General features: G+C 39.7%; 1 protein-coding gene across 12 annotated transcripts in view; it reads right to left on the bottom strand.

Moving 5' to 3' along the window:
• Window positions 1–664: 664 nt before the first annotated feature.
• Window positions 665–12,712, bottom strand: part of CALCRL (calcitonin receptor like receptor) — a 114,146-nt gene continuing 102,098 nt past the window's right edge. For 10 of the 12 annotated variants that reach the window (XM_061608256.1, XM_061608254.1, XM_061608251.1 and 7 more), the window contains 3 exons: window positions 10,060–10,278; window positions 8,729–8,770; window positions 666–5,831 (listed from right to left, as the gene is read on the bottom strand). In XM_061608256.1, coding sequence (XP_061464240.1) covers window positions 5,607–5,831; window positions 8,729–8,770; window positions 10,060–10,278 — 486 coding nt within the window. In that variant the 3' untranslated portion in view covers window positions 666–5,606. Of the gene's footprint in view, window positions 5,832–8,728; window positions 8,771–10,059; window positions 10,279–12,712 lie in introns of all 12 variants that reach the window. The other 2 variants (XM_061608258.1, XM_061608259.1) reach the window with 1 other exon arrangement.

Raw genomic sequence — 12,712 nt, 5'->3', positions numbered from 1 at the left:
TTCCGGTATCAGAGGCTGTATGTCTCTGCATACTATTAGTTGGGAATTACACATGGGAAGTGCTACTGCACTTACGTCCTGCTTGCAGGGTTTCCGTTTGACATCTAGTTGGCCATTGTGAGAACAGCATTTTGGACTAGAAGGACCAGTAGGCTCTTCTGTTCTTAACCTGGAAGTTTGCTCCCTGTTTTATGACTGTTTAGTTGGTCCCAGTAAAGGTATTGCCTGACTGCAGATTTCAGAACAGTATTTTATGGTTCAGAAACCATCCTCTTTTCCAAAGTGCCAAAACAAATGTCATTGTGTAAGCCTGCTCAGCATGAACTTTCACATTCCCCCTGCTCTTGCTCCTGTGCTACAGGCATGGTACATTGCCCTATCATGATCTCTCCTACACCTACATTATTCGGTATTAGATTTTGCCTGATTTACAATGCTTAAAAGTATGACATTGAAAATAAAGTGCCAACACCATGCATCCAGGAAAGGAATGAAAGTCGGGGGGGGGTGGAGTGAGCGAATGAAGTGTATATTAACTTTGGTGAAAACAGGAAGTAACCAAAAGCCTTTAGGGATCACACAGAAATGGTAGTTTCTGACATTTTATTAACTGAATGCATCCGCAGTAGAATGAAAAAAACAGATATGCATTCATTTAAAGAAATATCTAGTAACATTAACATTTAGAAATCTGTTATTATTAGATACTAATTTGAAAGATGAGAAACTTAAAAAAAATCCCTTTCCTGATTTCTCCTCAGGTTACTTATGTTCAGTGAATAACTAAAATGATGGCTTTAAAGAAATTGAACACCTTTAAAAAAGCCATTATTCCAAGATGGTAGTTTACTAATCATATTTATAAGATAATACATCATCCATACGAGAATGCACTGATTGCCTGACAGGTGAGTTAGATTCCTGGGTTCAAGCCACTAAGACAGGTGTGGGGAACTATTGGCCCTCCAGAAGTTTCTGAACAACTTCTGGCCCCGTTGGGGCTGATAGGATTTGTAGTTTAGCAACATCTGGTGGGCCAAAGGTCTCCCACACCTGCACTAAGAGCTGGCTCACACAAGTATGCTTTTCACTTGATTGTAACATCAAGTGATGATGCACATGTTTGAATGAATCACCACAGATTAATCACCACAGAGCTAACTTTCTTATCACCTGATATCAACTCAGTTGCAATACATTTCAATAGAGACAGTTCATATAATCACCTGAGAATCCACACGTGATGAGAGGATCATGTAATGTCCATGCAGGTTTGAAAAAGCCCTAAGACGCTAGCCTTGTGACAGTGCAGCACCCAAGTTAAAGTGTTCTAACATCCAGGCCAGTGTATGGAAATGATAGCTGGGCCTCAAAGAAAGATAGATTATGATCTTGGGGAGTTGAGAAGGCTTAGTAATAAACATGGGAATGGCTGTCATAAGATTCATCATGGTATACATGGCTACAGTCCAAAGCTCCATGTTCCCATTAGTTTCCATTGTCTTCTTTGGAAGAAATATTCCAGATGGACAGAGAGATTCCACACTCCATGTGCAGCGTCTTCCCCTGCTTATAAGAGAAAGTCTCAGCATGTGCTGAGATTAACAATTTAGCCTTGAATGCAATGCATGATTCTGACTTTTCCTCAGATTTGTGCCAACCATGCAGCCTGCAAGAATAAAGTTGACAGAGGGAATGACTTTCCAAACCACTGAAACACATGAGAGGTCCTCTCCTTGTGCTACGTTTGAAACGCAGAGATGAACCCTAGGGTACCACGCCCATAAATAAGATCCATGGAATTTTTTTTGTAAAATATACATCTGTCCTTCAGTGACACCATGGGTACAGCAAATGGCAGAGTTTGTGTGTCATCTCTCCAAGAAAGATACATCTAGTATAATTAAAATATGACATTTGTTGTGCAATTTTAGGCCCAGATGTGATTCCAGATGATGCCAGTGTACTGTAAGCTAATAGAATTCAATAGTCCTTTACAACAAAAGCTGAATTCTGTGATCTGTATAAAACTGCATAATTTATAGTTTTTGCATAATTTATTCTGCTCTTGTTAGTCTTGGGGCCATTCTACTGAAAGGACTGAAAGGAACTTTCAGTGAAGTTTTCCCTCTGACCTATGAAAAACCATGTTTTCTGAGATTTGGCCACATACTTTCAAGCAATATTTTCACAACGCTATAGGATAGAAACTTTATTTTTTAAAAAAGAATATATTCTTAGAAACATGAATACCGCAGACTTTCTGCCGTGGAAGCACAGCCAACACACAACCCTGAATACATCCATGTTTTTCAAAACGTAAAAATAGCTCCACGAACCCAGTGACTTAAATTTTGTAACATCACATAGCCATTTCATTATCCAGTCAAATGCCATCCAGAGCATACTGAGCGAAATGACAAGCATTTGCTGAGCTTTTCCTAATAATTTTCCATCTGAAAATAATGATATGATCATGACGACAAGCATTCAAAGCCTTTCAACCTCAAAGCATTGTAATTGCTCACAAATTAGCTGCCTATTGAAGCCTGTTAAATGACAATTAACGTACAACCTTGAAAAAGGAGGAAATTGAACACCTCGTGTTCCACCATGGCACTTAAAAGCAGAAGTTGTTCTGGGAAAGGAGAAGTTTCATTTCATTTCTTGCCAGTAGCTTTCACAAATCAGAAAGGACTTCGGTCTGAGAATATCCTAACAGTGGTAGGGGATGGACATTTCCCCTTTTCTCATATTAAATAAACTACACAGATTCAGACACATTTTCTTTATTCCTAAGACTTTTCAAGGAATTTATTTTGCCTAGGTCCGTGTATTCCTACATCTCTGCTATTCAGCATAGGTTTTTTTTTAAATCAAAACAGTTCTCAAAGTCTCAGCATGCTGCATTTCAAGAAATTTTCTTACCAGGGTTCCTAAAAGATTTCACACTATTACATCTTTTTTACAACCGTCGTCATTTAAAAAGACAACAGTGGTATTATCTACTGAGTAAAGCTCTTCTCAGCGTAAGTGAAGGCAGCAGAAAAAGCTTGAGAAAGTTATGAGGAACATAATAATATAGCTTTTATATGCAGACCTCAAGAGGCCAAGGCTATCAAAGGTTTTCCTGTACACAGTTAGTCTACCTTGCATCCCACTGACTTCAATTTGATTTAAGCACCTTAACTGTAGGTAAGATTGCAGTGAGTTTCCAGCCAATATCTGAAGGTGCTCCACATCTTTTCTGGTACAAAGTGCTAGTTATAGGCCCTTGGGAGTTTTGCACAAGGTCGTGATCATAAGCAGGTACAAAAAAACCTTTAAAATGAACAAGCAGTAGCAAAGAGAAACAAGAATTGCCTTTAAAAAGATTCAAGGCCCTTAAAAAGCCAACCACCACCAATGGTTAGACCATCCAAATCAAAAGTCCTACCTAGCCTAGGTGCTTGAACTAAGGTGCCAAATATGATCAATTTATCACCATTTGGTCTCTGCTCAAAGTGAAATGAAATCTAGGACAAAAAGGGGCAAACTTTTCAAACTCCTCACTTCTAGTGAAGCCTCCATTTCTAGTGAGTTTTTTTGTTTTTAATCTGTGAAAATACATGGGGTAAATAGGGGCTCTGCCAGTTACAGCCAGTGACACTCCAGGGGTGGTGCCTGCATCATGCAGCCCCTGTCCATTTGCTGCCTCCACCAATGCCAAGCAATGCCCTCCCCAAATAACACCCTCCCCCCTAATTTCCACTCAGTGGAAGTAGTCAAATAATGAATTCTGTCCCCATTCCATATACACCCCCATTCTTCTATATCAGAAATGGGGAGCCTGTGGCCATCCAGATACTGTTGGACTCCAGCTCCCATCAGCCCTAGCAAGCATGGCCAATGTTCAGGGATGATAGAAGTTGTAGTCCAGCAACATATGTAGGGCCACAGATTCTCCATCTGTTTTATGCCTTCTATACCAAATCAGTTACGGTGATGCAGACTCCTGGATCTACAATCCTTAGAAAAGAGGACACCTAATGTTTATTTACTGCTAAGTCAGCTAATGAAAGGTTCAGGCCTCTTGTACTCATTCCATCTATGGGGTGGAAATCCACTACCACATTCTGAAGAGCCAACATAGCTAGGGACTACTCACCTCTCTCAGTGCTGCCTTTCCCATCACTATATAGTCAGCCAGGTTTCTGTACCACAAGAAGACTAAGCAGCTGCAGTACCTCCTAACCTGTGCTAACATCTGACCTAGAAGACAAACTACAGCTGAAACTATTAACTGTATTATCATTTTTTTACTAACTGGGAAAGGACTATGGGTCACTGAAGTGAGTTTAAGTGCCTAATTTCTTTATTAAATACAACTCTGTCATTGCCTCTAGTGTAAACACTATGAATGCTATCCAACAATGTGCATGTGCTCCACTGCATACACAGAGGTATTGCCCAAGCATTCATTTCACTGGAGGGGTTACATCCATGCATATTCACAAATGGACCCCTTCATGAAGAGAAAAGGGAAGCCCACAAAAGCATGGAAACTCCATGCATGTATCACCGTCCTCATGCCTACAAGTTACACGTGGAATGTGATAAATGAGACTCACTCTTGTAATCCACTCTTTTTCTGGAGATGTTCCTTGTAGGAGCTGAATGAAAAGATAGAGGAACATACTATAAAATCCAGGCCCTCAGATTCCCAATGGCTTTGTAACACACTCTATTTAAAATAGTGGTCAAAACAGGCCAACTCATTGGACTCAATCCAACTAAAGTAAGCTGTGACTAACAGCCTAATCCTAGTCACATATAGCCACAGGTTATCCCTTCAAGTTCCACGGGTCTCAGTCACAAGTAAGTATGTACAGTATTGTAGCACGTCCCACTGAAACCAATGAGCAAGTTAGTAATGACTAACATTAATTGGATCAGGGCCATTGTCTATATTGCAGATTTGTAACTATCCTTGTCAAGACTTAAATGTTGCAGTCAACACGAAGAATACTTTGCAATTATTGCATCCTTTTCAATACTTATTTAGGTTGCTTTGTTGGCTGCACTTAAGACAACACAATATGATAAATACAGTATTTACAAGTTCTTGTGAGCAAACAAAATGGCCTCATAGACAACCCAGCCATGATACAAACTGCTGAAAAAATATGAAACTTTCTTTGATTCCCTTCATACAAAATAATTGCCCACTTTGTCTACACAGTAGAAACTGAAGAGGCAAAGTTTGTCTATCTTGATACATATTTATATGTACAAAACACAAATGCCTAGTTAGAGCTTGCTTGAGCCCAATTAAAACTTCAACCAGTATTTTTCTGAATGATAGGTATCCAGAGGTCAAAGTGTAAAATTTCAGTTGATGGGCAAGACCAGCTCCAGTGTACAAACAAAGAACAAGCACTCACATGCTAAGAAATGCTAAGGCATGTGCACATGTGAGAAAGGAATTGAAATTTGTCACATTCTTCAAGAACAACCATGTCCAAAGATTGACAAAAAATGTCCTGCCTGCTCATGGAATAATCCTCTCAAAATACTGGGGGGGGGGGGGATCAGGGGGGATGGTAATAACAAAGAGTCTTCTGCAATCAGCCATACAGCTTTTCAGGTTTAGAAACAATATTATCCATGTCATGAAAGCTTTTTCCATTTAAATGTTCACTGGTGCAGTCGTGATTGTAGCTGAAGCTTTGACCATCTGCAATCGAGGAGGAGACTGTGTAGGAAGCAGAGCGAAGAGCATCAGAGTGGGTAAAGCTGTGCTCAAACTGGATCCTGTATTGATTCCAGTGTCTCCTTAGAACAGATTGGACCTATTTTGGTGAAGAGGAGAACAAAGAATAGATTGAAAACAATGGTTCTGTTGGATGCAATATCAATAAAAGAAAAATCTTCATCTTATATTCTTGGTAAGAAAGTAACGTTTAAACAGGTTATATATAGGAACTAAGCATGGACTTAAGGACCAGGAGAACTGACTCCCTCCTCCTCAGTGTGAACAGCAACAGACATATTGGTAGAATCCATCCCTTATGAACTGACTCAAGCCAAATGGAAGTGAGCAGCTGAGAACTTTGCCAAAGCTTCTGCTGCTGCACACATTCAGGAGGAGGGGATTAAAGAGTCTATAAATTTCAGGGGCCATCAACCCTTTTGGGCCAGTGGGCACATTTGGAATTTTGAGAAAGTTCCACTGGCGCCAGTCACTGTATACCTCTTTGAGAAACTAGAAGAATGTGTGGGGGGCAAATGCAAACAAAAAATAGTACATAAACATATTGGCCAGTGTTAGATGCTCAGTGTTGCAGCATCCCTAAAAGGTTTGTATCAGCTTACTGTGGCAGGAGCTTTCAATCTGCAAACCTGATGCACATTTCCATAAAGCTGATGGAAAAAAGGCTTCCTGAATAGAGCTCAGCCTGCCTTCCAAACTTGGTTAAAAATACATTGGGTAAAATAGATGAGGGCACACGGGGCCTATGTGTGTTTGTTTATCCACTACTTTGGAAGGATGTTCTGTTTTACAATAGTTTCCCTTTATACAATATGGTATGCCACCTGTGCGATAGGAAGTTGGGTTTAGCAGCCTTGGCAAAAGGTACATGGAACCCATCTCTTCTCAGAACAGTTGACATCAGGCGTAAAATGTTATTAAATATGCTTTGTAAACCAGATTAAATGGGTTTTATTGTTTGGGGAAGGGCAGTGAAATTGTGCTTCTGAACAGTGTGCTAGTATTATAACCTAATATAATCTCCACTTAGGGTGGCCATGCATCCTTCTTTATAGGGGACAGATGTCTATTTGAAGGGCTGTCAGTCCTCCGTTTGAAGGGCTATCCTATCCATATCTGATTTAAAGATAAAGAACCACAGGAAGGGGGAGCAGGAGGGGCTGTGGGCAGCAGATTCAGCAGGCAGGTAGGCCACCTGGTCACAGTCTTCTCTACTATGGTGGGATATACTGAATTTCTCTTTAAAAGATCATCACTGTTTTCAAATTTGCACATATACTGAAATGGAAATGGAATGGCTTCAAGTCGATTCTGGCTTATGGTGACCCTATGAATAGAGTTTTCATGGTAAGCGGTATTCTGAGGTCGTTTACCATTGCCTTCCTCTGAGGCTGAGAGGCAGTGACTGGCCCAAGGTCACCCAGTGAGCTTCATGGCTGTGTGGGGATTCAAACCCTGGTCTCCCAGGTCATAGTCCAACACCTTAACCACTACACCACACTGGCTCTCTGCATATATAGTTGTTATGTGCCTTCATGTCGATTACGACTTATGGCTACCCTATGAATCAGTGACCTCCAAGAGCATCTGTCATGAACCACCCTGCTCAGATCTTGTCAGGTCTGTGGCTTCCTTTATGGAATCAATCCATCTCTTGTTTGGCCTTACACTTTTTCTACTCCCTTCTGTTGTTCCCAGCGTTATTGTCTTTTCTAGTGAATCAGGTCTTCTCATGATGTGTCCAAAGACTGATAACCTCAGTTTCATCATTTTAGCTTCTAGTGACAGTTCTGGTTTAATTTGTTCTAACACCCAATTATTTGTCTTTTTTGCAGTCCATGGTATCCGCAAAGCTCTCCTCCAACACCACATTTCAAATGAGTTGATTTTTCTCTTATCCGCTTTTTTCACTGTCCAACTTTCACATCCATACATAGAGATCGGGAATACCATGATCTGAATGATCCTGACTTTAGTGTTCAGTGATACATCTTTGCATTTGAGGACCTTTTCTAGTTCTCTCATAGCTGCCCTCCCCAGTCCTAGCCTTCTTCTGATTTCTTGACTATTGTCTCCATTTTGGTTAATGACTGTGCCGAGGCATTGACAGCATATATACTAGAGTATGCAAAAAGTATGCAAATCTATGTTCTCTTTTGTTTGTCCTCTCCTTTTTTTTTGATGTGTGGGTTATTATCCCCCATTTTGGCAATGCATAAGTGGTTACCCTATCACCACTGATATAGTATTATAATGCTATAATAATTATGGTATTAGTGCTAACTATCTCTGTAGGAAACAGAAATATCAGTATGTTTACACTGTTAGTTATATAAACTTGGGTTTTAAGATAATTTAAGGAGTTCACGGAAGAAATGTTCCCACCTTCAGCTCCCTGAGTCCCATCTCACATGGTTCAGAAGAGAACCTGACCTTCCAGAAAGGATTTTCAGGGGTGCTGGGGGCGCAGAGGAGGGGGAACTTTCCTTCCTTGAATTTCCTTAAATTAAATTATCTTTGGATTCAGGTCAATTAATTCTAGGAATCCGTTTATTGGTAACGGTCTCTCTACCTCTTTTCTGTGAGCCCAGTACCGAATGGTAGGAACTGCATTTCCTTCTTTAGCAGTGCCTTTCCATCTTGTACCAACATCCATTTTTCTACAGTAAATGACTAAAAAGGTCTAGTAACCCTATCCAAGAAGACTAAGTAATTTGTGATCAACATGAACAAGGGGCCATTATGGCGGCTGCTTTAAAAGCAGGTACATTCAGGCTGTTGTACATTATAACATCTTTTGCGGGTAGCGTCTCACCATGTAGTGTGTTTACAACACTAAAACAAATGTTTTTCCACAATAACATGGTAGAAAATGGAAGGAAGTACCACACTATAAGAATAACACACAAATGGCTTGCCATATGAAACAACCTTCACCCAAATCATTCATCATAGCAAAGAAATCAGTTACTGTACCTCTCCATTAAAAAAACAGAAAATGGTTGCCACCAACAAACCCTGTGGAATAAAACAGGAAGTTGTTATATTTTTAAAACAGTCTATTATTTATTTTTATTTCTTATTTGATTTATATTCCACCCTTCCTCCTAGTAGGAGCCCAGGGCGGCAAACAGAAACGCTAAAAGCACTTTAAAACATCATAAAAAGACCTTAAAATACATTAAAACAAAAAAAGTTAAAAACATTTTTAAAAAAGCTTTTAAAAGATTTTTTTTAAAAAAAGGGTTAAAAACATTATTAAAGAAAACATATTAAAAGCAATTCTAACACAGACGCAGACTGGGATAGGTCTCATCTCAAAAGGCTTGTTGAAAGAGGAAAGTCTTCAAAAGGTGCTGAAAAAATAGCAGAGATGGCGCCTGCCTAATATTTAAGGGGAGGGAATTCCACAGGGTAGGTGCCGCCACACTAAAGTTGCATTTGATGTCACAAATACACTTAATAAAAGCCAGATTCACATAAGGCTGACCAAAAAGCTCTGGGGAGTACATTTCTGGTGCAAAATCAAATTGTTTCCCAAAACACCATTCCATTTACTTTTTCTGAACTGCTTCTTAGCTGCTTGTAGTACTGATTGATGAGGGGTTTTTTTGTTTTTTTGAACATTGCCCTTCTTTCTAGCAAGGCCCTCACTCTACGTATTTCTCACTGACACCAGCCTTTGCCAAGTGTATGCTGGCCTGGGGCTGATTGGAGTTGCATCAGGAGGTCACCAAGTTGGTGAAAGCTGGTGACACCATCAATTTATTTATTTATTTATTTATTTTATTTAATTACATTTCTAGACCGCCCTATAGCAGAAAGCTCTCAGGGCGGTATACAACAAATAAAATCACAATTAAAATATGAGCAAGTGTGGAAAATAGACAAATCTGGTTATGAGGAAGGTCTAATGCTGTAAAGAACTCATTCTTAGGAAAATCACACTTAAATGCCAGGTAGGGGAAAGCCTGGATGTGTGTCAGGGGCTGTGGTCAAGCTATGGAAACACTTTTGCTCCCTTTCAAAAACTGCACAAGATGGAAGTTACATTTATCAGGGAAAGAAAACACTCAACAAACTACCCACTCCTCCTCCAATCATTGTGAATCAGCTCTATATGCCACGTCAATGCATATGTCAATATGAGAAATGGTGCTTAAACAAAATGAAAAATTGGAATGCATCTTACAAGGCTCATAACTGATGTTTGAATAAGGAGTTGATTAAAATGTGTGTGTGGCTCATTTTGTTGACATTCCTGTGCCAACAACTGTAAATTGCAAATGCATCTTGAGATTTGATACCTGATAGTGCATAAGGATATGCATCACGTAGTCATAAATCTCTGCGGCAATACGGTCCTCTGGTCGCCAAGGAACCAGTACAAATTCAATGCCAAGAAGTGGCACTAAAATTAGGGTAGCTCTAACAGCTTTCATGTAGAGATTGGATTCTGCCTGGTGGGTGACTTTTAGCTTGGTTATTAGAACACGAACAATGTTCAAGAGGAAAAAGAGATTCACCTACAAGGGAAGGAAAAGGATAGCATTAATGTTGATAATTTTGTTATATAAGCATCCAAGCCAGTAGCAAGAAATTATGTGTTGATTGTTGGTGTGTCTGAGAGAGAAAGACTGCACTGAGGGGGGCTCTGGAATTCACAGTGAAAATTCTGAATTTAGGGGAACGAGGGAATGTTGGATCTTGCAGATCTAGGGCTGCCCATGACACACACACACACACACACGATGCCACATTTTGGGCACTGGTGGAACCCAGCTAGAAGAACATCTATGCTGATGGAGATTTCTGCAGGCATACTGGTATGTCATTCCACCTGTGGATCTTCCTCTCTTGCACTCATGTTGCTTCTTAAGGCCCCTCAGCTAGCCTCAGAACAGCTCTAGGATCGCAGCCTAATAAATTTGAAAGGTTCTAAAAAAACTGTATTTGGTAATATGAACTGCAGTATATGTTTAAATGATTATTTAATGAAATATAAAAGCAGGCCCTTTTGCATCCACTGGACAGACACTGAAAGGTGGCAGCAAGTTTTCTTCTCATAGAGAAGCTAGATAAAATGTTTGCATATTTTCCCTCATATTTCTAGAAATATAAGGACTAACATCTTATTTTTATATATTAAATAACTAAAGCTGAAAAGTCAGGAAATATCCGTGGTGGGACTGGATCATCACTACCCCCCCCAAAAAAAACCCAAACAAAACTCAGGCAAAGAGTTGGACTGTACATCCATGGAAAGAAGGAACATGTCTCCATCTCTATACAGTGTCATCATGCCAGATTTCTGAATTAAGAAAAGTTGTGGTCCCCGGAAATGTTTATTGGGGATGGGGAACCTTTGACCAGATATTGCTGGACTACATTTCTCATTATCCCTGATTATTGGCCATGGTGGCTGGGGCTGATGGGAGCTGAAGTCCACATCTGGAGGGCCACAGCATCCCCCCCGCTTATATAGAAAGCTACCACAGAAACAACAGCCCCTGCCTTTCAGCTAGTATAGCTGAACGAAGTCTTTAATTTATTTATTTTTTACATGGGATTCATTGAGATTTAAGAACGCTTATCTGCCTCATCTAACTTCCTATTGCACACTCAGCAATATGTTATTTCATCCTAAATTAAAATTATTATTCTTTCCCCCCACACACAAAAATATGGAATAACCTTCAGTGCAGTCATTTTAGAGTTTTCCCAAGTATTTTGGCTATTTGACTCATTGCTGTAATACGGAGGGTGTTGTTTTGGAAAAAAACAAACAAACAGCTCTTCACTGTTAATGCCAGCTAAAAAGAAAAATTAAACCTATTTTAAAGAGAGAGTGACAGGGCATGAAGATACTACTGAGAAGGTTGTGACTGAATTACACACACCACCAGGGTTGCCAGATCGAAATTTTAATGTAAAGCCAAGCAATACTAGAAAACAGCCAACAGCAAGCCAAACAAATTTTAATATATTTTTCATACTAGTCACATCACATGAAAAGCTCCAGATCCAGGTCATTACTATCCTCCCCACTGGAATGAGTGGAACATACGGCATAAACCTTGTCCGATGTGAAGTTTTTTTAGCATTTCTGGAGATGCAATGACGTCTTTGCAACATTTGCTTGAAAGCAATAGTTCTGCCCTGATTCTCACAATTGCATCAAGAAGATTCAGCTGCATTCTGTTTCTTGCCTTCGTTTTAACGGAGGATACAAGAGAAAATATCCTCTCAACTACAGCATTGCTGACAGGGGTTATTAGGCAAGTAAGGGCAAAGGTGGCATAAATGCCTGATGCTGAAGTACACCAATCCAAAACTGTTCAGTGTCTACAGGGAGTCCATCTTTCTTAAATGGAGCTTCTTCTTTCCAATCGACAAAAGGCATTTGTCTGTATTGTTCTTTGATTTTGCTGACATTGACGTTGTTTCCTGCATGGTGTATAAAGGGTAACTCGGAAAACATAAGCCTTGAAATTTGATTTAAAATTATCACAGGACTCAATTTTGATAAACTTTCAAATGTATCTCTCACCGACGGAAGTCTACATGTAAGTTGCCTGAGAGCTTCTTCTAGCATAGACGTACATCTTTCTTTGACATTTTTTATTTCTAGATGAGCCTCAGCCCTGTTGTTCTGCTGTAGGAACTTATTACATGCTGTCAAGAATTTGACACCAAAATCAACTTGATTAATATTTTTTTTCTGTCTTTTGGCATCATACAGTCTGTTCTGAAGACTCTTCTGATGTAAGAACATTTGTTGGTACAATTCATGAGGATCAGCTTTTGTTTGCTCAAAAAGGCTGTTCAGTCTTTCAAATTCCTGCACAACAGGTGTTGCAAACTCAAAGAACAAGTAGTTTTTGTAGTCTGACAACATTTCCTTTAGAAGTCTTGCTTTGAATTTTGTAGCAAACTGTGATTGGGCTAGTTCAGCAGAAG

The sequence above is a fragment of the Rhineura floridana genome, chromosome 2 (assembly GCF_030035675.1).
Source record: "Rhineura floridana isolate rRhiFlo1 chromosome 2, rRhiFlo1.hap2, whole genome shotgun sequence".
Lineage (NCBI taxonomy): Eukaryota > Metazoa > Chordata > Lepidosauria > Squamata > Rhineuridae > Rhineura > Rhineura floridana.
Note: the sequence above shows the minus strand (reverse complement) of the source record. Positions and strands in the feature narration are given on the sequence as shown.